Source organism: Cynoglossus semilaevis, chromosome 14 (assembly GCF_000523025.1).
Source record: "Cynoglossus semilaevis isolate Cse_v1.0 chromosome 14, Cse_v1.0, whole genome shotgun sequence".
Taxonomy (NCBI): Eukaryota; Metazoa; Chordata; class Actinopteri; order Pleuronectiformes; family Cynoglossidae; genus Cynoglossus; species Cynoglossus semilaevis.
The window spans coordinates 25,147,349-25,172,975 of NC_024320.1; the positions used below are offsets into that span (position 1 = coordinate 25,147,349).

Here is a 25,627-nt window from a genome sequence, read left to right on the forward strand (position 1 = left end):
GTTGATGTGGTATTTTATAAAGTATTATTTATTAGTTGTTACTCACTTGATTATTGAGCAGGTAAAATGGCGCTAGTTAAAAAGAGTTAAAAAGGTAACAGATTCACAGAGTTTAATTGGTTGTCTTCTCCAGTTAAACATGAATGCAACATTGGGATCTGTTATCTAAAAAGAGACAAAAAAAAAAAAACCTTGACAATAAACTGTCATCACACTGTTATCTGCAGAGTGAGCAGGATGAGAACATGATCGAGATAGCTGGAGACGACGTGGACGTTCCCGAGGAGCTGCTGAAGATGGTGGACGAGGACGCCACAGAGGAGGAAGGCAAGGACTCCATCCTGGGCCAGATCCAGAACCTGCAGAACATGGACATGGACCAGCTGAAGGAGAAGGCGTCGGCCACCGTCACAGAACTGAAGACCAAAGCTGAGGAGAAATGCTCCCTCATGTGAAGTTCATGTACAGGAAATACAAAAAAGAGAAAAAAAAAACAGAAAAGAAATACACGGGGCAAAATGTGTTTAAAATTGTATTTATCAAAACAAACCAGGATTACTGCTGTCAGCCTGGGAACTGGGTCTGTTCTTCCCTGTCTTTTCCTTAGTTAAATTCTGTGTAAATACAGTGACTCTCCCAAACTGTTTTTTTTTTATTATTATTATCAAATACATCAGTACACGCTAAGTATTCGTCATTTATTTTCCCTCCTTTTCTGAAATATAATTTTCTCTCAGATAAATTTAAAAAAATGTTTCAAGCCCTCATTTTGGATTTTAATACGGATTTCCGATATTATCGGCAACCAATATTCGCATAATTATGTTATATCCGTAAAAACTGTTAGCGTTTTTTCCTCCGATAATAAAAACCCAATAACCACTTCTGGAGTCCTGAGACCATTTCCACAGTTTTGGGGGATATCGGTTAATGTCGGAATCAGACATTTTGTGTTTGGACAATATCGGCAAAAGTTAATATTGGACATTTTTAAATATTCTAATATATTTTGAATGTGTTGTTTTATTTTTTTTTCTTCAAAAACATACAAATTTAGATGTGTATTTTCTCAAGCACACAGTTGAGCAGTTTAAGAAATGTGAAACATTTGCAAATTTGCACACATCATAATATTTAACCATTTACTGTACAGTTGTTTTTTTGTTTTTTTCAGTGCACTCAAACACTGATGTAACGTGTGGTGATCGACCTGTGGAAAGACAATGTTTGAATAAAGATGTTTACTGGACACACGTGTACTGTACTTATTGCCGATACTTACTACAGTAGTACTAGTTATAATATTCATAAATGATTCATGTTGGGAGACACCCTGCATTCTTCACTCCCCTGCTTTACTAAAGACCTCACCTTTGACACCTACTGCTGCTAATTTAATTGGCCATAATCCACAGATTTGTTGGGGATTATACCTGAGAATGAGAGTGAAGACGGAAAAGAAGTCAATATTTAGATGTTCACAGGAAGACAAGTCAACAAGTCTCCATCGCTATGGATTTGTGAGTTCCAGAGATTACCATCTAATAGGATCAGCACACTGCAGCTGAGGCTAGGGCTGTCAGCATGCTCTCTCTCTCTCACTCTCTCTCTCTCACACACACACACATATATATATATATATAGACACACCACATCAGCTTCTCAAACTGTGGTGCGCGTGCCACCGGTGGTACGCACACCACAGTTTGAGAACCACTGGTCTACATTATTGTTTTCCAGTTGTCAGTTCCTGTGTCTACTTGGTGACTAATTCCCCGTTCTAATTTTTTTAAATTCCAATTATTACATGAGTGAGTTTGTCATTTACTACATTTCCCCACAACGCACTTCGATTTCATGACCCGCCTCCTGGGAAATTAAAACATCAACGATTAATCCCACGGGAAACCCGTCCATTTTGTCATTCCTTCATTGTATTTTAATTTTCTCTTGTTGGTAATATTTATTTATTATTTATTTGATTGATTTGAAAAAGTCGATGCAGTCTGGTCAAATTCAAACGTCATCATACCGTCTAATGATGAAGCACATTTAAAATCAATAGAATCGAAACAAAATATAAAACACATAAGACATAAAACCATAGACTAAAGTCAATGAAAGAAATCATTTAGATTGATTTTCTAACAATTAAAATATTAGTATTAATATTAGTATTAGTATCAAAAACATAAAGAAGGATTTATTGTTTCAGGACTAAGGACAGCTGAGTGTACTTTTTATAATTCAAATACATAATGACTCCAGGTCTGTTCCAAATGAAGGTATATTGTAACAGATAAACAAATTTAGTGTTTGAGATAACAAAGATATTTCTCTACATTTTCTCCATCCAAGTTTAAAAACTAATTTAATTTGAAGAAGATCTTCTTAGTAAAACAACCTTCACTCCAGAACACACTTTCTGGCTATGGCTGGTCTCTGGGATGAAAACACTCTTGTTTGTTTCTTTTTTGTTTTTGTTTTTGTTTTTGTTGTTGGACAATGTTCTTTGAGTTTTGTGAAAAGAAAGACAGTCAGATGGAGTCATATGTTTGTTTTTTCAAGGAAACACTAAATCTAACTGCTTTTACTATATATGTATATATATTGTGTATATGTATTTATATATATATATGTATATGTATTTTTATATATATGTGTTTCAGTTACAAACAGACATTGATTTTTCTAGAGATCTGGTGACGATGACTACAGGGCGCAGTCCGTGACTTAAATCATTTTATTTTTACAGATGTGCGATGATTCTTCCACCTTAAACCTAAATCACCAGGTCAAAGGTCATGCCGGAGCCATGCTGTGACAGCGGTATGAAAAGTTTTGCCGTGTAACACTTGTTGATAATGAAGTGCCCAGTCAGCTCCACAGCCTCCTCCTGCAGACCAACAATGGATGAGGTCACCTTCTGTGATTAGGAAATCCTGGACAAGCGTCAAGGGTTATAACCCTTTTGAGTAAATAATGTAATCCCTCTAAGTAGGATTAACATACTGCTGTCAATCTTTGTTCACCATTAAGTGGTTACAGTTATTGTTGGGGTTCTTGTTTCCTTGTTTGAATCAACACCTGAAAGGACAAGTTAACATGAGTTAAACTGATTTTAGACAGTTGTAAATACTGTCCTGAGAGTTCAATATATTTATGCACAGAAATTAAATCAAAATTAATTCCAGTAGCCATAGTTTTTGGCAACAATATTATGTTGTTGTTTTTTTCAGACAGATAGTACTGAGGATTTCAATCTGTGTCTAATCTTTCTCCACCTTCACATGACACGACGTGAGAGCCGAACGATGATTGTGGGATTTATTTTAGAAGCAGAATTATTTAAGACTAGTCACTTGAAAATGGGAGGAGCCAAAAAGAAAAAGTTCTGGTTCCTCCGTTCCTCTGTTTGAACCCTCAAATCCAGCGGGACTTCCGCTCTATGACGTGAAGCACGGTTCCCGAACTGGTAGGGGGTCGTAGAGTAGGCTCTGCTTTAAAAGCCCCCTCTGGAGATGCTCCATCACCAGAGTGCACGGCGGCCTCAGTGTTGAACGACCACAGTCTCTGTTTCATTCTAACCGGAGGTGGAGGAGAGACACAAGTTTGGAACGAAGCGGACCTGCGGCTAATCGTCCCCATAATTTGGAGCTCGCTGATCGATGTGGTTTCTTGGATCAACTTCTCGGGTCACGATGATGATGGATGAGCGCCTCTCTGCCTCCGCACGCTGCCTCCAGAGCGCAGGAAACGCGCCTTCCACGGTCCACAGCATCGAGGCCATACTGGGCTTTAAGGTGGACACGGTCTTCCACGGGTCGGCGCCCTACAGCGGCGTGGGCGAAGAACTTCTCCTGAAGGATGCTGAGCAGAACCAGAGCGTGACACCGGCGAAGAAGAGTCAGTTCGCAGAAAGTTTAGACAGTGAGTGCAGTTAGACAAAAAAAAAAGAAAGAAAAAAGAAAATAATGACTTCTTCTTCTAGTCTTCTTTTTCTTTCTGTTCTGGTTCTTCTTTTCCATTTTTTTCCACTCCATTATTCTTCTTGTTTTCCTTTATTTTTCTTTTCCTTTTCTATTCTTTGCTTCTTCGTCGTCTTTACCGACGTATTTAAGTGGTACCAACGGACGTATACGATGTTTATTTCCGTATCTTCTACTTCTTCTTCTTCCACTCTTCTTCTTTAACACCGAACAGCAGTAGAGTTACAAGGACACTACATTACAATTTTACATCAACTGTCAATAAAGTATTTTAAAATCTTCTTCTTCTTCTTCTTCTTCTTCTTCAGTGGTAGTATCGTAGCCTATAAAGTTAATCCGAGGCGCTAGTGGAAAACTGTGCTTTTCTTCTTCTTCTTCTTCTTATTATTATTATTATTATTATTATTATCAAGTTGTTTTTAAAGTTGTTGTTGAACTTATTCTCCTCGTCTCTGCAGGTGTGTGCGGCGCCAGCAGCGCATCCGAAGCCTCCGTGTGTCCGGATTCTCCGGACGGAGACGAAGGCAAACTGTCCGACGACGAAAACCCGAAGAAGAAGCACCGTCGGAATCGAACCACGTTCACCACCTTCCAGCTGCACGAGCTGGAGAGAGCGTTCGAGAAGTCGCACTATCCAGATGTGTACAGCAGGGAGGAGTTGGCCATGAAGGTCAACCTGCCCGAGGTCCGGGTGCAGGTGTGTAGCAGAAATTACACACACACACACAAAGTTAATTCTGCCAAGTTCTCATTCATATTTTTAAAATAACTGTACTTAACAAAAGTATTCAAAATATCCTAACTAAGTTACCATGAAGTTAACGTTTGTCTTCTTGTAGTTTGGTGTTTAAAAAACGGGTGCAAAATAACAGTTGTTTCTTTACTACTTTTAAAGAAAATATTTCAAAACTTTTATTAAAATTGTTTTACTAAATATATTAGGATTGGGAATAATATACTATAATACAAACACAATTCACATTCATATTGTATAAGTTAAGAAAGAAATTCAAATTGTTGATCCTCACGATTGAGTTAAAAACGTAAACAATTTGGATCAGTGTATATTTACTTCTTTGATACTGCAGTTGTCTGAAGCGTTGATACATAGAGTCCAGTACTGTATTATGGACCTAATAATTTTTTTTTCTTTTATGGACCAGAGCTCCAGCATCCAGACACTTTTTAATTCAGATATTTTTAATCAGTTTAAAAGTATAAATATTATAGATACTGTAGATAGAACAGGATAGACGACACTGAAGATCACAGCCGTCCTTGGTCCAAAAGTTGGGACTGAGTACGACTGAAAAGACAGTCGTTTTCTGCATGCTGTGCTTGAAATTAACTAAAAAGTTGACTTAAAAAGTGCAGCTTATTTTTCTTTTACATATTAAAGTCAGTGGTTGTTGGGGGTTTTTTTTACTGTTTTTTTGTTTGTTTGTTTTATTGTTGTAAATATAATAATTAAATATTATAAATAAATATTAGCATAAAAATTAATTATCTGCAATCAATTTTCCAGGTGTGGTTCCAAAACAGACGGGCAAAGTGGCGACGGCAGGAGAAGCTGGAGGTGAACTCCATCAAGCTCCAGGACACCTCCTCCTCCTGCCTCCTCTCTTTGAGCCACCCTCCCTCAGGCACACTGGGCTGTGGTCTTCAGCTGGACCCTTGGCTGTCCTCACCCATCAACAGCTCCACCTCCCTGCAGTCCCTCCCTGGATTCATTGGTGGCTCTCCCCTCCAGGGCACGTACAACTCTTCCCCTCCTCCTCCTCCACCTCCTTCCTCCATACCTTCCTTGTCAGCCCCTTTCCTCAACTGCCCGGCCCTGGGACAGAGCCCTCACCTGCCCCATATTGGATCTATGTGCCCTCCACCCTCTGCGTACCAGTGTTCCGCTGACCCGAGGAACTCTAGTATCGCATCGCTGCGGATGAAGGCTAAGGAACACATTCAGTCGATGGGAAAGACCTGGTGATGGACGTTGGTTTTATCTCCATGAAGCGACGTCATCGCCTGCGTGAGAAAACTGAGTACATTGTTGATGTGTAGCAGCATTGACCTCGTTGACCCCTAAACAAGGGTTCGACACATACTGAGAATTTACTGTTGTTTTTCTGTCCTGCCGTCGTCACCACAGACTCCTTCAGTTTCTCACTTCCTTCAGACCAGTTTCTGTCTTAACCCAGGTTTATGTTCATCCATTTCTAACCATCTGTTTGTATTTATTCCACCGTTGCCAAAAGAGCACTCTGTATCAAGGTGTGTGTTTAATGAAATCATTATAAGTCCTCTTTTTACAATAAAAAATGTTTTCCAGTGAAACTGACAACAGCAAATGCCTATTAATTGAATGGTATTGTTTGTTTGTTTTTAGCAGATTTTAATTATAAGGGAAAAAACTAGATTTTCGTACACTTTTAAAGGAAAGAACATGAACTACATGTCACTGTGACACAGCACATCACTGCACACAACAAAAGATGACTTTAACCCATCGCCACAGTCAGCAGGGGGCAGCTCAGGACCTCAGTGGTAACTTGGCAGCTGGTGAACTCGAACCTGAAACCCTCCGGACCCAAGCCCTGACCTAGAAATGTCAAGAATTTACCTACTGTTCAAAGAGCTGAAACTGAAAGTTTCCCTTTCAGGACACAACATCCAAATCTGTTCAATTCCACCACAAATAATTTATCATTTTTTTCATTCACACCTAATAACCGTAACCGTCATCCCCGGTTTAAACACAACATTATCTGTATCACAGCAGTGATTTCTCAACATGTATCCATGCCTTTCATCACACAGAGGAAGAGCTGATGTCGATGGTGAAGACGACGATGACAATCGACTGACACCTTTTTAGCAAATGACTTCTTAGACAAAAAAAATTTCCCTAAGTGTCAACTGACTAGAAAATTAAGTGACATCATTTCAATACACTAAGTTTTTATATTGCAACTTTAAAAATAAGTCCAAAAATTACATTTGGAGAAAATGTGCAAAAATCTGGCTAGGTGTTAAAGGATATGAATATATATATATATATATATGTGTGTGTGTGATTGTGTGTGTGTGTGTATATATATTAAAAAGTTTCTGCAAAATATTGTTAATAACAAGTCATTTTGTCCCAGTTTTACTGCAAACTACAACAGTTCAGTTTATCTTCATGGAAAAGGGTTAGAAAACACTACTGCAAAGAAATTATTATCTTTAGGTCAATAATATACATATTATATCAACCACATATACGTTGATGTGCGTATTCGCACCAACGTTTTGTCTCTGTGAACTGCCGTGTCATCGTCTCCTCCTCTCTGCAGTAAATGAGTTTGTCAACCCACTTATTTCATCCTCATTAGGGATTGGTTCCTGGGATTAGTCTCGTAATGATGGGGTGAAAGTGCCTTGTACTTCCTTTGTTGACCAATCACCCATGTAAAACGAGGGGAGAGAACAGAAAAGACAACCGTCCTTTGAGCTCAAGAGAAAAATGTGTCCGACTAAATCGTTCTCAATCAGGATTCCCCCACTGTGTGTAACCTCCGAGAGCTAATAATAGTCTCCACCAGCGTCTAGTCCACCTTCCTGAAAAGTTACATTCATTTTTATATTTACTAGTATTTATCACGCGTTGAAAAATATATGTGGGCCACGTACGGTTACCGTTTCAATCATATGAACATGAAACCCGTTAGGATCCTACTGTCAAGGCTGCCTTAAATCTGTGCTGGAATGCCTGTGCTCTATAGTTTAACTCGCGGGTGAATAATTAATCGTGTATATTCTGCCATCTAGTGGTGAAAGTTGGTGACTACATGGGGAATTGGCCTAGAATTATTACAAAAATTCCCCTACATGAGAAATTGGCCTAGAATTATTACAAAAATTCAAACACAAAAGACCGTCGGACTTTTGTTCCGAGAACCACAGTGCAGTTTATTCAGTTTTTTTGTGTTGATGTGACATTAATATTTACAAGCCATTCTGCAGTGCAACCGGTTGCATAATCTCTATTTCAGAATTTTGACATCAGTACTGATCATAATCCCTGCTGGGACTGCAGCATTTTTGCAGCCAACTCTTTGCAGCCAACTCTTTGCAGCCAAAAAAAGTAAAATAAATTCACAGTGAATTTAACTACAGAGGAAACCATTTAGTGAGGCTGCTTTTTCAAAACAGGATCTCTGTGTCTTCATTTGGAACCTTTGTTCTGCAGTTTCAGAGCCAGAAGGTGCGAAATCTACGATGGGGTAAAAAAAATAACCATAACATTACAACAACAGTCCAGCAGAACAAAAAACAAAACAGAATCAGCATCAGACTAACCTCTCCAACATATTTGTCTGTGTTGTCTTCTATCCAGAGACTGCGTAGATGGATAAGTCTGTCTGCAGTGTGTGGCTTCTGTTTTGGCTTCTTCTGCTGCATCAGAGTTTTAATCAGACCGTCGTGTGACTGGAGGTCCGTGACCTCGGCTCTGTCAAAGGCTGTAAGGTAGTCAGAGTCACGGTGAATCTCCCGCAGCAGCCCCTCGGTGCTCTTCTTACCCATCAAATGACCTTAAGGAAGTCGCACAAAGATGCAGTGAGAATTCTTTGGTCACACTCAGATGAACAGGTGTACGAGGAAACAATAACATCAATAATATTACCAATAACAATAATAAAAGCAGCAGCAACAATAAGTGTATTACTTATTAAAATTATTAGTTGTAAATGAACTGCTTTAAGAAAAAATGAAATGACTAAAAAATTTAAGATTACTAATAATAACTATTAGCAATATTAAGATGACATTGATGATGATTATCATCACTATCAATTTTATACTTCATAGTGATTTAGTGTTTTCCTAAAGTTGTTCATTTAACCAAATTAAGTCTATTATTTTACTTTGATTATTCCTTCACATGTTTTATCACACAAAATCAGACCAATTTATATTAAAGTGTTAATAAACAAAGGAAGAACAATTACATCCTGTACATGTAAAGCCTGTAATATGAAGGACAAAACAGAGGAAAAGGGGAACAAAAGAAGAAATAATACATTACAAAAAAAGACGAATATGTAAGCACAGACTGGTGAAGAAACAATGGTACAAACAAAAGGAAAAAGTTTCTCTTACCAACTGCCCAGTGATTGCCACGTAGATACATTTTTCCAACCACAGCTCCTTGACTCTGGGAGCAGTGGAACACACAGGGCAGAGAAACCAGAAAAAGAAAGAGTGGCCACACTGCTCTGCCAGTCCATGGACAGCAGGAACACACTTCCCTCATGTTATCAGAGAGAAATAGAAGGAAAAATTCAGGTCTGACCAAAGGTGAGTGTTTCAGTTAATCAGTCTGGTCCCACTTTAAACCTGCAGCATAGTGTGTGTGTGTGTGTAGCCTCCCGCAGATGAAGACTTGTAGAAGTTTCACACACCACTGCAGTTTTGACAGAACGGCCGGGTGGTGAAGGTCTAAGTGCTCCTCCTGAGACGGCTGTACGTCATCGACTGTAGTATCAGAAGGAGGACAGTGACAGTGAGACATTATCATTTGTAAACCTGTAATTATTGAGTCATTGCCTCATGTTTGAGCAGGAGTGGTCTCTGTCATGTCATGGAGATGGACGGGGTCTATGAGTAATTGCGTCCGTCTCGAACGTCACAAGAAGCCAGTGAACGAGGAAAAAGAAAAGAAAATCAGAACTAAGTTAAAAATATCACCATATGTAATTAGACTATATATGAACACAGACTGTGTGAAAATTCAGTATATAATATCATATTCCGAAAAGGTGTTTCGCCTTTGAAAAATGTAATAAAAGTTCAAATCGGTAATATCATATTCCGAAAAGGTGTTTTGACTTTGAAAAATGTAATAAAAGTTCAAATGACTGTTTTTGTAAAGCAATAAAACATGGGCTGACCCACTTCATTCTATTAGTGCTGTTGAACATAAACTAATTTATAAAGGTAAAATATATTTTGTCACATGATCATATACACATATACACATATAACTACAGTGATGTAACGTCACTCCTTGAACCCGGGCAAAAAATACTGTCGTTACAGACGTCCTTACTCGTGTTTCTGCTTTCTATTCTTAGGAACAGGAAAAATAATAGGTACTAGATATTAATGATTTAACACTGAATTAACTAGGGGGCGTTGTTCGTTTGTTTATTCAGTTGTTTGTTTGGTTTTTGGGGGGTTTTGTTTTGTTTAAGTTCTTTGGTTGTTGGGTTTTTTTAGCTCAAATAGCTTTAGTTTTGGAACTAAACTAATTTTTTTTTTTTTTTTAAAGGTCGAACAAAATGATACATTTCTGCCGAACACAGATGTAGACACGGAAAACGATGTGAACTCAGAAGTCGTTTAAACAAAGTTGTGTGCCCTCACATATGCCTGTGTGAAATTCTCATGTGACAGGCCCCTAACACAACAGTTTTGACATACGTTTTGGGGAAAAGACAATAAATAAATAGAAACACAACTGTACTCTACATAAGATATTTGATAAATTAAAAAAAATAAAGTCAAATATTGTGCACATCCCACGATATCGTCGTCATCCGAGTTTACAAACAAGATTTGTTTCGAACCACCAGAACACTCAAACTGATAAAATAAAGTTTTTATTTTTTTCTCTAAAATAAAATGTTGCGGTGCCTGCTTGGTTTTTAGAATTTTCTAGAACGTCGTTCGTATAAAATGACCTGGATGACTGAGAACCTACCCAGAAAACTTTGAACTAGTAAAAATGAATTGCTTTATTTAATTATGTCAATGACTGGGGTCCTTATTAACGCTAGATGGCACTGCGGGATAAACTAGGGGAACTTTTACACGTCGTGAAACGCATATATAAAACTAAAACTAAAAAAATAACTGAATTTATCTGAATATATTATTATTGTTGTTGACGTTTGTTCTTGATATTATTATCACTATCGACAGAGTCTTATATAGTCTCGCCTATTAGCATATTGCAAAATTTAAAGTGACAGCTGTACCCTTCTATTAAAAGCTGTGAAAATAATGTCTGTTTCCTGGTCATACTTATTCACACTCTTTTTTTCCATTTCCTTCATGTCCTTTGATACATTAAGTGGTTGGACTGTGCTGATGTGACTCTAATAACCCTGGTTTCATTAGAAGTACAGACGGACAAATTAAAAGGACCTTTCAGAGCAACAACATCAATTATAACTGACTGATCTTTGCTGCAATCAGAGCTCTTGTCATATGACCTGCTGATCAACCAAGAAATAATTCTAACATTTTTCAGTTTGGAAGAGGAAAAGTCATAAAATGTTGTCAAAAGGGCAGCATCATGGTAGCTTTCTTTATACATGGTCTTACAACGTTTCCCAATCTTCCTTTTCTATATCAATAGTAGTAATTAAAGTTATTGTTGTATTTCCAATAAAAGATTGACAGTATCACCTTTTCAGTAAAATGAATACATTAAGATGTTCACACAGTTTATATAAGGGATGTCCAATATTAACTTTTTGTCGAGATCCGATATTGTCTAAACACTTAATTTACGATTCCGATATCGACCGATACTAATATAGGCCTGATAATTTATTTATTTATCTATACAAACAACTGTATGAGTTGCTGGCACCAGAATTCTGCATACATTATTATTAAAATAGATTAATGAGCTGCAATGCTGCCATCTAGTGACTTTCACTTTTATATAGAGCAGTTTATCCCCAAAACTATTTTTAGGCCACAGATCATTTAGCGAAACCATTGCTTTATCGGGTTTCCATTATTGAAGGAAAAACGGACACAAAATCCTACAGATTTTACATAACTATGCTAGCATCGACAGGCCGATATTACTGGACATTCCTAGATTAATTTTTTCCTTATGTGCATTTCAACTCCGGGTTTCCATTATTGAAAGGAAAAACGGACACAAATTCCTACAGATTTTACATAACTATGCTAACATTGACAGGCCGATACTACTGGACATTCCTAGTTTAATTTTTTCCTTATGTGCATTTCAACAGTGTTTGACATGTGGAATGACAATACCAAAAGGTGCTTTTTACAGTGTTGACACATTTTACATTTAATATATATTTATATATACATATATATATAGACACACATTAGTAGTGTTAAAATGATAAACAACAGAATTTACAATATTGGAGATATTCACATCTTAATCCACAAAAATATCTACACATTAAAAGGGAATCTTATCGCACCTTTCCTCTGCTGCCTAAAGCCCACATGAATGGAGGCTGTGTGACGTCATGTGACTGTGTGTTTTTCAGGGGTGGAGAGCACGGCAACCTCAGCTTCCTCTCTAAATCTGTCACACTGTAGGGAGGCAGGATGCATCAAGAGGGCCTTTAATGATGTACTGTGTATGCATGTCTCCACCTGCCTTGCAGTGAATAAAACACATTTGTGGTGACTGAAGAATAAATCTGTAATGCTTTTTTTTTCTTTTTTTTTTCTCCACAAAGAAGGATCATTATTCCGTGCTGCAGCATTCATGCCTGATGTATGAAGGACTGGTAGCAGGCAAAAAAGACATCCTCATTCTGCTGAAATCCTCTATCTGCCACCCTGCAGGTAGGTCCCAGATATTTTGTTGGGCATGTTGTGTAGCAAACTGAGGTTTTGATTATTGACACCTTTCTGATTACCTTCTTAGGGCTGTGCAGGCTACATAAGTTACAGTTATGCATTGTTGTGTATATTGATCTGGACGTTATCTCTATGTGGCATGGCCAACAAACAGTAGATACAGATACAGGAAGGCAGGCTAAATAAAAAAAGCTGATGGTAGACGGACAGCTGGGCCTAAACAGAGGCCTTAACCACTCATACGATGCACTACAACAACCGTTTGATTGTAATGTAATTATAGGAAGAGTTTGCAAAAATCACTGGAGCGAATCATTTCTTTATCCATCACATGGTAACACTGCAGCAAGGCCTGAGATGCAGTGCATATGTCTGAGTCTGGACCTGCTCGTTTTCTTTTCTTCCTCTTATTTCCCCACCTCCCTCTGTCTACATCAACCCCCCCTCCCCCCGTCCTCTCACTCTCTCCCTCTTCCTTCTCTGCACCAGCTGCTGCTGCTCCAGAGCCAGAGTGGAGAGTCCCTTCACCCCCCCCACACACACACACAGGCACAGACAAAAGGCCTGATTCGCCTGCTGACCACTGCCCCCTTTCTCCATCCGTCCCCACACGCACAGTCGTGATGGTGGTGGTGGTGTGGCGGCGGGGGCTCCAGGGCCTGGACTGGGACTGAAATCTAGGACTGACCCAGTGAACGAGTGTGGGAAGAGAGGGGAGGGGAGGAGGAGGAGGAGAGTGAGTGCTGAAATGGCTGGGGTTGAGTGAAGGCAGGTACTGAGGCCTCGACAGGAAGACCTTTTCTCTTTGAAAAAAATCCCTGAGAGTGGAAAAAAATCTGCCAAGGGTATGCCACATTTACCTCTACAGTACGTATGCATGAATGTGCATGTTAATGTTTCTATGTGTCTCTGAGATGAGAGGGATGGCATGTGTTTTAATGGAAAACAGGAGAGGGAGTGTGACGCATGAATGGCCGGTGCTTGCCCCTGTCAGAATGTCTGCGTTTGTGCTCTTAGATTTCCTTATCTTTATACCACGTGGTTGTAGGGCTGCTCTGGGATCGCATGCAAGTTTGTGGGCACACTATCAAGAGCCAAAGCACTGTGGGATGTTGTTCAGAAACAGGCCAAGGTGCTAGATTGACTCTGTTACCTCTTTCTCAGCTTTCATCATTTATCACCGTTGTTTCCCAAACATCACCCATGCTTTACATGAAGTCTGTCCTGTCCTGTCTTTTATGTGTTTTAAACTTTTCTTTTCTGTCCTTTTCTATGTATTTGTGTGTTGCTACAACAAGATGTCTTCCCTAGACTCTCTAGTTTTGCTGAGACAGAATCTACAGGATGGAATTGAAGTCACTTGGTGAGCGTGGTGCAGTGGTTTATGGGAGTTTGTCACAGTGGTTCTGCGTGTGTGTGATTCTGAGGCCGTATTGCAGCTCAGGGCTTTTATGCTGGGTGACCGGAACCGGCTGAAACCGGTTTGAAGCAGACAGCAGGCTGACAGGAACAATGCTGTCTCTGTGCTCCACTGTGGGATAGCAATAGCCCAGGGCTCTCCATGGCGGCCCTTCACTGCTCACTATGGCAGGAATCGAATCAGATGTTGCTGCTGCGGCGGCACCGGCAGCGGCTCACCGCCGGCTGGATGTGGATGTGCTACACTGCACGTCTCAGAGCAAGATTTCAGGAAGAGATGAGGGCAGGGGGACGGGGCCGGATGGGAATCTGTGAATCTGCAGCAGAGAGCCTGCCTCCATACACACACACACACACACACACACACACAGAGACAGGAGCATGATTTATCTTTCTGTTGTATATGTCTGTGGTGTAGAGATTGACTGAGGAGGATCATAAGCAGGAGCACCAGGACTCAGCAGATGTATGGATGTAACCTGACCCTGAATCCTAGGCCTTGTCCTGGTTAAGAAGAAACAGGACCGTCTTTCCCAGGAAGGGTGGGGTGGATGGCTTTTGTAAGTTAGTCGTGCTGTGAATGTGTTTGTTGCAGGATGGAAGGAAGAAAGAAAAGACGGTTTGGCTAGAGGCTGGAGAGGGACGAAGTCACGAGGGTGAGGATAGGACTGATTCACTCTAATGTTTCCATGATTGTTTTTTTTACGTTCTTTTATCTAGTGCTGGAGTTGTCTGTGACAGTGAACGGTGTTCAGGGTGGTGCCAACACATGTGTATTAAACAGATGTTCTTCAGAGTGGGATCTGTGTTGCGTATTTCTCATGTTTGTCTGTGTTTAACCTTTGTTCATGTCCGCCACGGGCTGCTGTGTCACGGCAGCGAGGAGCTGTTCTTTTCTCCGGGCCTTTCTCTCGCTCTGCTGCAGCCCCTCACAGCTTAGCAGCCATTTTCTACCCTCACTGTGTTTCTCGCCCACCCTCACTGTCCATTAAATTTCTCCCTCCTCTCAGCCATCCTGTCTTTTTTCATGTTTAGCTCATAAACACAACATTCCCCTCATAAGCTATGTTAACATTTGGGAAATTTGGAAACCAAGGCTAATCTGCAGGGTATGGTTTTGCATCTCCAGGCAGACATTCAGACTTTAACCATTTAATCACCTTTTATAATTTTTTTTTTTTTGAAGGATTTCTTGATTAAAGTGACCAGTGTGGATTAGTTCCCACTTTCTGCCAATGAATACACGTGACCAAAAGATAAATATGGCGTAACTAAATATAGATACAGGAAACACACTGGTCTAATTAACTGTGAGCCTTTAGGAAAATGAGCATGCAGTTTGGTTTGCAATGCAAAAATAAAACAAAAAGGAATTCCAGTGTAGTGGCCTCAGATGCTATCGCTCTTACACACACACACACACACACTACTGCAGCATACTGCCACCAAATCACTATGGATACGCTGCACTGCAGTAAACACTGTTCATCCAAGAGCTCTTATATCAGTAGTACTGTGATACTGTAAATGAGATAAAACACCATGTAACTTCCTCTTTGCATAATTGATTTGTGGTGCCATCATTTAGAAATTATTTTATAAAATGTGATACTTTCACCTTAAATACATTTTGACAAAAAAATGATCACAGCACCAAAAAACTAAAGTGTTGTTTCACTTATTGGTGTTCTATCTGTGTTCTCTTTGGTGATCTCTACATCAGAATAGGAGGAGGACCATGGGAGATATGAAGACGCCAGACTTTGATGACTTGCTGGCGGCTTTCGATATCCCCGACATGGTGGATCCTAAAGCTGCAATTGAATCTGGGCACCACGAAGACCATGAGGGGTCGCTCAAGCAATCCAGTGGAGTCACTATGAATGGAGACGAGACTCATAACCCTCCACTGGCAAATGACATTGGTGTCAGTGTCATTGTCAAAAACATCAGAAACAGTGACTTAGTGCCTGGTGGAAATAAGTCGGACAGGGAGGGATCTTTAAACTCCCACCTTCACCCCAACACTGTTGGAACCAGTAATGGACACAATAACTTTTTGCAAGATGCACAACCTGGTACTAATTACAACAAGAAAAAATGGAAACCCTCCAGTGAGGGAGGAGAGTCGGGGACCAACCAAATGGCCACATTCAACCAGTTCAGCCCAATTTCCAGTGCTGAAGAGTTTGAAGATGATGATAAGATTGAGGTTGACGACTCCATGGATAACTCGGTTTGTCAGACAGAGACAAGGTCCACTACAATGGGAGAGAACCAAAATCTTAAAAGCCCTACTTCAGTGGACAAAATATCTAAGACAAGCACGAATGAGGACCAAAAACTTGATCGAAACAACAATAGTAGTGGAGGCAAACTGCAAGAATCTACATCTAACTATATGTGTCAGTCAGGTCCACCCAGAGAAGAACTCCAAGACAGTGTCACGAAACCACAAAGTGATGAGAGCAAACACACACCCAGTGTTTCCCAGATAAAAACCAAGTCATCTGTGAAACTCTCCTCTTGTATAGCAGCGATAGCAGCCCTCAGTGCCAAGAAGGTCACAGACATAGATGTTTCGGATCCCCCAACAACACAAAAAAGATCTGTAAAGGCTACTGAAAATGGTAAAGCTCCAGAGACACAACAGGAATGTGAGTCAGCGCTAGAGTTCGCAAAGAGACTGCTGACAAAACAGCAAGGCAGTCCCTCTAGTGTTACAAGTGAGGGAAGCAGCACAGAGTCCCCCACATCAAGCGTAGACACAACCCCAGTCATCCCAAAGGTCCGGATCAAAACCATCAAGACCTCGTCTGGACAAATCAAGAGAACAGTCACCAGAGTAATTCCAGAGTTTAATACAGAGACTCTAAAAAAGGGCAATAAAAGCCCATCTGGTGGGTCAACAGCTACTTCCATTTTCTCATCCCCTACTAGGGCCTCTCTGCCAACCACAGTAGTCACCACAGCTGGAGGCCCTTCAATTGAAATAACCAAGCAAATGACAATTAAACCTGTTGCTACGGCTTTCTTGCCTGTCTCAGCTGTCAAGACAGCAGGCTCCCAAGTCATTAACCTCAAGCTGGCAAACAACACTACAGTCAAAGCAACAGTCATCCCTGCTGCAACAGTGCAAAGTGCTAGCAGTGCCATTTTGAAAGGAACCAATGTCATTCAGCCACAGACTGTCATGGTGCCGGCCTCTAGCTTAGCTAGTGCTAAACTCATGCCAAAGACAGTCCACCTTAGTAACCTCAACCTTTTGCCCTCTGCCATGGCCTCTGCTGTGTCTGAACTCCAGCAAACTCTTTCTTCCTCCAAGCAGAGCAATCAACAGTCACAAAATGTCAAATCACAGACCTCGAAGAAAGTCCCCAGGGTTCAAGTGTTCACTAGTTCTCAAAGCTCAGTTGTGGATGCCTTTAATAAAGTCCTGAGCAGCATTAACCCAGTCCCTGTGTATATTCCCAACCTCTCTCCACCAACTTCAGCCTGCATCACTCTACCCTCACATGGCTACAAGTGCCTGGAATGTGGGGATTCATTTGCCCTGGAGAAAAGTCTGACACAGCACTATGAACGACGCAGTGTTCGAATTGAGGTCACCTGCAACCACTGTGCCAAGAGTTTAGCGTTTTACAACAAATGTAGCCTCCTGTCTCACGCCAGAGGTCACAAGGACAAAGGAGTCGTCATGCAGTGCTCTCATCTGATTCTGAAGCCCATCCCAACAGAACAGATGATAACCGCACTGTCATCGAGCCCACCAAATGTTTCTCCAGCTCAAGCACCTGCAAGTCCAATGCATGGGAAAACTGTCAGTGATTCCCAACCGCCCGCAGTCCCAGTTTCATGTAGTGCTCCTATCACAGTGGCATTTCCACCAGAGGATGATGCATCAAAGCTCTGCAGGTTGAGCCTGAAGTGTTTGGAGTGTAACGAACTCTTCCAAGACGACAGCGCACTAGTAATACACTATCAACAGGCACAGGAAACCAGTGGACAGGTACGGGTATGGATTTATAGCTTGGGCTCTGCAACTAAATGGCTCTTGTTTCCAGTACAAATATTTCTAGAGTTTAAAGAAAGGTATCAAGGTTTCACCCTAATACAATGTAACCTTTCGAATTCAGATAATGATTGCTTATGAAACTGATGGCAAGTTCAATTGCACAATAAATGATCAGGAAGGCTGTATTTTATAGATGGCACAGTGTAGGACATCACAGAGAGAAAGACATCATGAAAGAAAATGCTTGCCACAAATTTTCTTCTTCACATAAGCAGAAAGCTATTTCAAGCCAAGTGGAGATCAACAAAACTATAAGCAAAATCAGTAATAATAATAATAATAATAGCACAGAAAATGAAACATTCTGCACAGCCAGCTGAACAGAAAGTGGGCAGAGCTTTCACACATACACATTTTAACTGCTTTCTTTTTAGTTTGAGAGATTATGATGTTACCACTGTGTTAGCATAAGTTACTAACATAAGTACTTAGGAGTTACGTCGGTATTCCGTTCCGGAGTCCTGCTGTATTATATTGTCATTAAGCCACAACTATTTTTTTTTCTCTTCTCTTCATGTTTTCTTCTGTAGAAAACATGTAGCATTTGCCAAATGCTTCTGCCAAATCAGTGCAGCTTCCTGTCACACCAGCGGCTCCATCAGCACAAACCTCCATACATCTGTCCCGAATGTGGTGCCAGCTGCAGATCTGTCCACTTTCAGTCACACGTCACCAAGAACTGTCTACATTATACTCGGAGAGTGGGCTACCGGTCAGTTTCCTTTAATGTACTTCTTTTTCTTTTCTTTTTTTTATCAATACATGTTTATTGGAATTATTTCACCGACTGTTATTGTTTAAAAAAATTCTAAATTTAATGCAAAGGGGTGAAAATAAGTTTAGTGTTTTTACCACTGAGACATTCACTTTGGTTAGACATACTAAACTACAAAAACTAAAGAGAAAGAGACCTGTGAACCAGAGTGCCATTAACAATGTCATTTGTAATTACACTTAAAATTACATCATCTCTGCCGCAGTTTGACAGTGGCTCATCATTTAAAGTGATATTACTAATAATTAGTCTTAATGGAAAAAGGGCACTTTGTAAACGCCATTGTGTAAGTGAGGACATATTTGGGTCAATATGAGTCATTAAAGTGATGCCTGTATGTATATTGCACGTATAATGACTCACAACTATCATATAAAATGGTAAGTCATGGTTCTGAACAGTTGTTTTTAATTTACTTAATATAATTTCTCTACAGAACCTTCATTTTAGTCTAAACACTTCCACTAATTCCCATCAGGGAATTCATTTTCTGTAGAATTCAGAAATATTTTGCTCATATGTCAAAGCTTGCTTTTTTCCTCTTCTATGGACTGAAATTGCCAAAGAATCTGCTTCAAAGATTACGACACTTAAAAATAAAACTTTGTAGCACCTTTTGAGGTAAATACAGGTAGTTAGTGCTACTTTCCCAGGAAAATATAAAAAAAACAAGTTTCAAGGTTTCCCCAGCAACTACTAAGCAGAATATTTGGCATGACACTCTGAGCTGATCCACAAAACAAAATACATTACAGTTGTTGTTGACCCTGTGCCCGTCTTTATTTCTTTATCATTTTCCCCTTCTGCTCTATGACCCTGCTTCAGCTGTGTGCACTGCAATGTGATCTTCGCTGATGTAACAACTCTCAAGTCACATATTCAGAATTCTCACTGTGAGATCTTCTACAAATGTCCTCTCTGCCCTATGGCCTTCAAGTCTGCGCCTGGCACTCACTCTCACGCATACACACAGCATCCAGGAGTGAAGGCAGGAGAGCCAAAGTAAGTCTGCCTGCTGCTGTGGCTGCAAAAAATACTAAAATAATACTCCTGTTCTTACAGTCTCAACCTGTATCTACCTGTATTTTAGTCACACACCGTTCACACTGTCACATAGCCCTGCAACCCTACACCCCTGTCTAATTCATTATGGAAGGAAAACCATTCTTGCTGGTTCTTCAATAGCAGGATTTGTGGATGTTAGACATGGTGGATTAACTGGAGGCTGTTTATTCCACCCACCAATCTTTTCTACCAGATGAGCACTTTACATCATAGTTATCAAACTCATTTTCACCAGGGGCCACATCAGCAAAGGTGAAGGGTCAGTTGTAACTGGAAGACTGTATAGATTAATATGTAATGTATAAATTTGTACAAGTAAATTACAAAAAGCAGACAACAAAGACAGATATCTCACTTCATAACTATAGTATACGAGTAGACCTCTGCTCATAGATCTGTCATCATTGTGAAATGCATTGCAGTTGTATTTTATGGCCAATATACGCTCTGAAGCAGCACAGACTATTCTAAGGTAGTTAAACGCTTTTAAGCTCATGCATACATATATACACATACATATATACACACATACACATATACACACACACACACATATATATACATATACACATATACATATATACATATATATATACATATATACACATATATATATGTGTGTATATATATATACACATATATGTGTGTGTATATATATATATATATATATATATATATATATATACATATACATATACATATACATATACATATACATATATACATATACATATACATACCAAATGAACCAAACCAGTCAATATTCCCACCTTCAGTTTAGCGCTTTTAGCTTTATGAAGACGGTGTCCTTTAACCTAATCTAACTTCCACAGGGTCCCTCTGTAATTTCTTTTGTTGTTGTTTTTTTTCCAGACTTATATACAAGTGCTCCATGTGTGACACCGTATTCACTCTGCAGTCTCTGCTCTACACACACTTTGACCAGCATGTTGTCAGTCAAAAGGTTTCCGTGTTCAAGTGCCCCGACTGCTCCATGCACTATTCACAGAAGCAGTTGATGATGGACCACATCAAAGTAAGCACGGAGCACATTGGTTTTGGTCATACAATGAACTGTTTTAATATAAATTCTAAAACGCCAACTTTTGTATAATTTTGATAGATCATTCATGGGACTCTGAAGAACGTGGAGGCTCCAACTAACCTGGGCATCAACCTTCCTCTCAGCACAAAGCCCACTAACGCCAACACCAATAGCAACAGCCTTGGCAATAACAATAGTGTAAATAACAACAATGATGGTGGAACTATTAACAGTAACGACAGAGGAGAAAAGAAATCTTCAACTTCACCGCAGAAGAAAACAAACAGCAATGACTCAGCGGTTCAAAAGAAGTCTGCCAGCATGGGATACACATGTGGAGACTGTCAAACCCTCTTCAGCTCCCGGGAGGTCTACGTGAGTCACATGAGACGTGAACATGGCAAGGTATCTCTCTGATTATGGTGACCTGGGTTCGCTTACTTGAGTTGAAGTTTAAATATTCTGCTACACAAAGGGAAGTTTTGGAAGCTTATTTCTTACTCACTGTCACTCTCATTTGGCAGATTTTGAAGAAGCATCCATGCCGACAGTGTGAAAAGTCCTTCAGCTCCTCGCACAGTCTTTGTAGACACAATCGTCTCAAACATAAAGGGTTGCGGAAGGTACACGCCTGTCCGTGAGTACTCATGAACTCATCATCAAATGTGTGCACCGTCTAAGTCATGGGTTCCCGATCTTTTCTGTGCAGAGGCCCACCACCCCACACTGCATTAGTTTCTGGCCAGGGACAGAATTTTTTAAAAATTTTTTTGTCTTTCCTAATAGTCACTGTCCAGCTTCGAGTGAGACATTCACTAGAAGAGTGCTGCTGGAACAGCACATCCAGCTTGTACATGGTAACAAAGAACCAGAAGGGAAAATTGTCAGCTATGATGATACGGAGGCTTTAACAAATAAGGAAACGGTATTTATAAAATAAAAAAAATATGTCAATCACTTCACTTTGTAATGTCATCGTTGTGCCTAACTTTCTCTGTCTTTCACCCCTACAGACGCCCAGCTCCAAAAGAAAATCAGAAGATGACGAAGGCTCTAAGGGTCTTATCTCGAGGGGCTCGGACTCACAGCCTTTAAAACGTCTAAAGGTGAACATCCTCAAAGTTCACAAATGTGCCGTCTGCAGTTTCACCACAGAGGACATTGCTGCTTTCCATAAACACATTCCCCAACACAAGACCAACGGCTCGTCATACCAGTGTCAGGAGTGCGGTCTGTGCTACACGTCGCACCCCTCACTGGCACGACATCTCTTCATCGTTCATCGACTGAGGGAGCCTAAGGGCCTGGGCCGATTCAAGGGACAGGTCAAGGGTGATGATGAGAGTCAAAGAGAAAACCACATGGATATTATTGACGAGAACAGTGACGGGAAGCTCAACACAAAATGTAAAGTGTGTGGGAAGACGTTTGAGACGGAGGGAAACCTGAACACTCACATGAGGACGCACGGAATGGCATTCATTAAAGCCAAGCAACTGAGTGCAGCCGAGAAGTGATTTTACTTCTGAAAGGAAAGTTGAAGTCATGAACTGTTTTGCTGCTATATTTGCTGGCTGCATTTGTATATACTGTATGTACATAACTTACATAAAGCACATTACAGCACGTGTCAAATATGCTCAGTAAAATGTAAACTGTATGTAAATGTCAGTGTCTTTAAGTAAATGAAACAAATAGCCTTTTTGTACAAATAAATGTTTGTATAGATTTTTTTTAAATAGAAGAGTATTTTATTTTATTTTTTCTCTAAGAATAGATAATGTATGGATGTATTTGTGTTATATGAGAACAGTCCTCATAAACGAAGCAGTGTTTTATATTGATGCTGCTAATGTCCACTGAATGTCTTAGAAAAGCATATCTGTATTTCGAAAGATTAGGGTTTTCGTCAACCCTTTCACACATTTCCCAACAAATCATGTTGCTGTTACACATCAGCGACTACAGTCAGTGAGGATAAGATACAAAACCATTCGACAAATGTTTTACCCTTCAAATGATAGCAGTGGTGCAGTGTTCAAAGTAACTGGAAACTCACAACAGATGCAGCGTAGACTCGGTGTCAGTACAAGTAGTTCCTGCACTTATGTCAGATATGGTACAGTACTTTTCGTACAGTTTGTTCGCAATGACTGCTTTTAAGCTAGCTAAGCTACACTGGCTTTGTAGTCGAGAGGTTGTACCTGCCACAGTGTGACAAGGTGGTCATTTTTGGGGAAAATGTACTTTTCCTCACTGACTGCACTCCAAGACCTCCACATTTGGCTTTTTGGTTCATTTTTGGAAACCATACCACTTTCCTTTTTTTTATTATTGTTTTTGGTAAAACAATTCTATTTATGAGCCCCTTTTGGCCTCTACAACAAAATCCTGGTACAAATCTTGTCCTCAGGCTCAGCCCTGACATTTATAAATGGAGTAATTCATACAATCCTTCTGTCAGTCCTAATCATATCACAATACCTTTAAACCATACATCTGGAAGATAGTGATGAACTAAATGTTTTTATGTCTTGAAAATGCCAAAATATGGACCAAATTCCTATTTGTCTAAAAACTGTTTTTCTTTGCACGAGGATGTTTTTTCTGCCTGTGTCAGTGTGTAATAAGCCACAACGGTTTGAAATATGAACTTAAGTAAAGAGGTTTAAAATATCTTTTAGACTTTTAGGAAACAGCACTTGTTTTAAACAGAAATTACTTTGCAGTATAAGCACATGTATTAAACCATCAAACAATTCAAATGCAAGGAGAACAGAGCCGTTTTTTATAGTACTGTAACTTAAAAAAAACATCTTTGTTAAAGTCCTTTATACATTTTATTTTCTATTGTTTTAAAGTATCGGTGAGCTATGCTTTGCAGGTTTCATGAATGTTTTGAAGAATGATTTTACCTTTCAATAAGAAGACATTCTCACTGTAATTCACTGTAAAGCTGCATGTGAGAACTCGTCTGTGAATCATGTGCTAATGGGTAAGTTACTTGTACTGCTGCTCTAGACATGGCTGATGAATGTGTACGGTATACAGTTGCTCTTTATGTCAATAAAAGATGAACGGGGACAAATTGATGTCCTCTGCAAATAAGACATCAGCTCCTCCTCCTCCACAAAGTTTGTCATCAGCTCATTAAGTCACCACCATTTCATTCAGTGCATTTTGACACCTTGTCAGCCTTTTAATGTACTTCACTGCAATTGGTGTTCGTCATCATCATACACGCAAATAACGCACATCACACTTAGGTTTCTTACTTTAAAAAATAAACTATGTAATATGCAAATGAGGCCAACAGAAATAGAACTACAAGACTCAGCACTGGTTATTCTCATAAATCACATTTGTTTCATGAAGCCCACAAAGAACCGTCCTAGTGAATAATAATGTGACAAACTCAAGTAATGTATCTATTTATCTGGTGAATTTTTTCGTTTAAATAAAAATAAAGTTTTAAATGTGTCTTTTGGGTGGGGTTGTTTTATTGCTGTTGTTTTTCTGGGTTTTGGTGTTCTAGGAAAAATCTCCTTCATGGTCTAACTGGTTACCTTGGATCCTATATTTTCAGTCACTCTGGGTGTATTTGGGTGTACATGACTGCCCTCTAGAGGCCATAATAGGAAGCGTGTTCAGTCATTGATGGTTGTTTGGCCATTGTGCCTTTAAATAAGTATATAAAAGATTTCCAAATACATGGCTATTTCCATCAGAGCATTCATTTGTTTTTAGAATTCGACAGCTCTACAAAGAAGCTGTGGCCAAGACCAACAACTGAAATCCAGATACTTTCAAATGTTCTTTTAGTTTTACAAAAGAACAAGAATAAAAATGATCAAAACCTATGGCAATCATTTTAGCAGATTTCATTGGAGTTTGGTTAAAAATTATGTTTGCTCTAATTCACTTTTGAAGGTTAAAAACCTATCAAAAATTTTGTTATTAAACTAAGACACGTTTTTAATTTATAACATTTTAACTGTGTTTTTGACTCTTATACTGTATGTACTGGGCCGAATGACGTCACTGGCCATGGTCGTGTTTTGACAATTTTAGTTAAGCTCACTCTTTTGTCAAATTCAATTTGCACGGTGTCATATTTACGACGCCCGTAGTGTTTTTGCCGTGCCTCTGGCACAGCAAAAACGCGTAACACGCTCGCGCTGTTGCAAAACATTTTGAAAAAAGAAAATTAGGCTTTTGTCAAGAATTTCGCACGATTGTCTCCTCCCACCTTATTTAAACGTCCCCTCAGTTTCTGAATTACCCAGTTGGTCGACCTTGTTTTAGTTAGCCCTAAAATGGTCCAGGGTTTATAACTATTGGCGCTGCTTGTGGGAAGTAGTTCAGAGCTGAAAGAGGTGCCGGCTTTGAAAGTGTCTCCAAAATGGACCCTCGGGGTCCACATCTCTGCCGACCTCTCCTGGTCAGCAAACACCACTGCTCTGGTCAAGAAGGCACAGCAGCGACTCCACTTCCTAAGGGTGCTCAGGAAGGAGCAACTGGACACGAACCTGCTGGTGACCTTTTATCGATCAGCCATCGAGAGCCTGCTGACCTACGCTGTGACAGTGTGGCACTCAAGCTGCACAGAGGCGGACAGAAAGAGACTGCAG

General features: G+C 39.9%; 5 protein-coding genes across 11 annotated transcripts in view; 4 read left to right on the plus strand and 1 right to left on the minus strand.

Moving 5' to 3' along the window:
- Positions 1–1,363, plus strand: part of cplx4a (complexin 4a) — a 4,568-nt gene extending 3,205 nt beyond the window's left edge. The window contains exon 3 of the mRNA XM_008326057.3: positions 228–1,363. Within this exon, the coding sequence (XP_008324279.2) occupies positions 228–455 (228 nt within the window). The 3' untranslated portion in view covers positions 456–1,363. The remainder of the gene's footprint in view (positions 1–227) is intronic.
- A 1,359-nt stretch (positions 1,364–2,722) lies between these two features.
- Positions 2,723–6,841, plus strand: rx3 (retinal homeobox gene 3). The gene is made up of 3 exons (XM_008326058.3): positions 2,723–3,930; positions 4,448–4,686; positions 5,515–6,841. The coding sequence occupies exons 1-3, from the start codon at positions 3,669–3,671 to the stop codon at positions 5,971–5,973; spliced, it is 960 nt and encodes a 319-aa protein (XP_008324280.1). The 5' UTR covers positions 2,723–3,668; the 3' UTR covers positions 5,974–6,841.
- A 1,045-nt stretch (positions 6,842–7,886) lies between these two features.
- The window catches only part of grp (gastrin-releasing peptide), a 22,442-nt gene continuing 4,701 nt past the window's right edge, over positions 7,887–25,627 (minus strand). Inside the window, exons 2-4 of one of the 2 annotated variants that reach the window (XM_017038906.2) lie at positions 9,129–9,503; positions 8,328–8,560; positions 7,887–8,241 (exon numbers count right to left, since the gene is read on the minus strand). In XM_017038906.2, the coding sequence (XP_016894395.1) occupies positions 8,194–8,241; positions 8,328–8,560; positions 9,129–9,282 (435 nt within the window). In that variant the 5' untranslated portion in view covers positions 9,283–9,503 and the 3' untranslated portion in view covers positions 7,887–8,193. Of the gene's footprint in view, positions 8,242–8,327; positions 8,561–9,128; positions 9,747–25,627 lie in introns of those variants that run through there. The other variant, XM_008326060.3, reaches the window with a different exon arrangement.
- On the plus strand, positions 11,977–24,447 carry znf532 (zinc finger protein 532). Of its 4 annotated transcripts, none has more exons than XR_003051780.1 (9): positions 11,977–14,692; positions 15,760–18,045; positions 18,642–18,823; positions 19,712–19,888; positions 20,825–20,987; positions 21,075–21,401; positions 21,521–21,619; positions 21,783–21,921; positions 22,010–22,151. XR_003051780.1 is itself a non-coding variant. In XM_017038904.2 (9 exons), exons 2-9 carry the CDS (start codon positions 15,775–15,777, stop codon positions 22,511–22,513), a joined length of 3,876 nt encoding a protein of 1,291 aa, XP_016894393.1. In that variant the 5' UTR covers positions 11,977–14,692; positions 15,760–15,774; the 3' UTR covers positions 22,514–24,447. The 4 variants fall into 4 exon arrangements, 3 of the variants coding, with proteins under 3 accessions (XP_016894393.1, XP_008324283.1, XP_024918266.1); XM_017038904.2 differs by having other exon boundaries at positions 21,521–21,633; positions 22,010–24,447; XM_008326061.3 differs by having other exon boundaries at positions 15,765–18,045; positions 21,521–21,633; positions 22,010–24,447.
- The window catches only part of oacyl (O-acyltransferase like), a 6,055-nt gene continuing 5,698 nt past the window's right edge, over positions 25,271–25,627 (plus strand). Inside the window, exon 1 of one of the 3 annotated variants that reach the window (XM_025062500.1) lies at positions 25,271–25,398. The gene's annotated coding sequence lies outside the window, so the exon portion shown is untranslated. The remainder of the gene's footprint in view (positions 25,399–25,627) is intronic. The other 2 variants (XM_025062499.1, XM_025062501.1) reach the window with 2 other exon arrangements.

Coding starts and splice junctions, on each gene's coding strand:
- znf532 (XM_017038904.2), top strand. CDS start 15,775: ATGGGAGATATGAAGACGCCAGACTTTGATGACTTGCTGGCGGCTTTC. Junction 19,889..20,824: donor GTGAAGGCAGGAGAGCCAAA/GTAAGTCTGCCT, acceptor TTTTTTTTCCAG/ACTTATATACAAGTGCTCCA. Junction 21,634..21,782: donor CGGAAGGTACACGCCTGTCC/GTGAGTACTCAT, acceptor CTTTCCTAATAG/TCACTGTCCAGCTTCGAGTG.
- rx3 (XM_008326058.3), top strand. CDS start 3,669: ATGTGGTTTCTTGGATCAACTTCTCGGGTCACGATGATGATGGATGAG. Junction 3,931..4,447: donor GTTCGCAGAAAGTTTAGACA/GTGAGTGCAGTT, acceptor TCGTCTCTGCAG/GTGTGTGCGGCGCCAGCAGC. Junction 4,687..5,514: donor TGCCCGAGGTCCGGGTGCAG/GTGTGTAGCAGA, acceptor TCAATTTTCCAG/GTGTGGTTCCAAAACAGACG.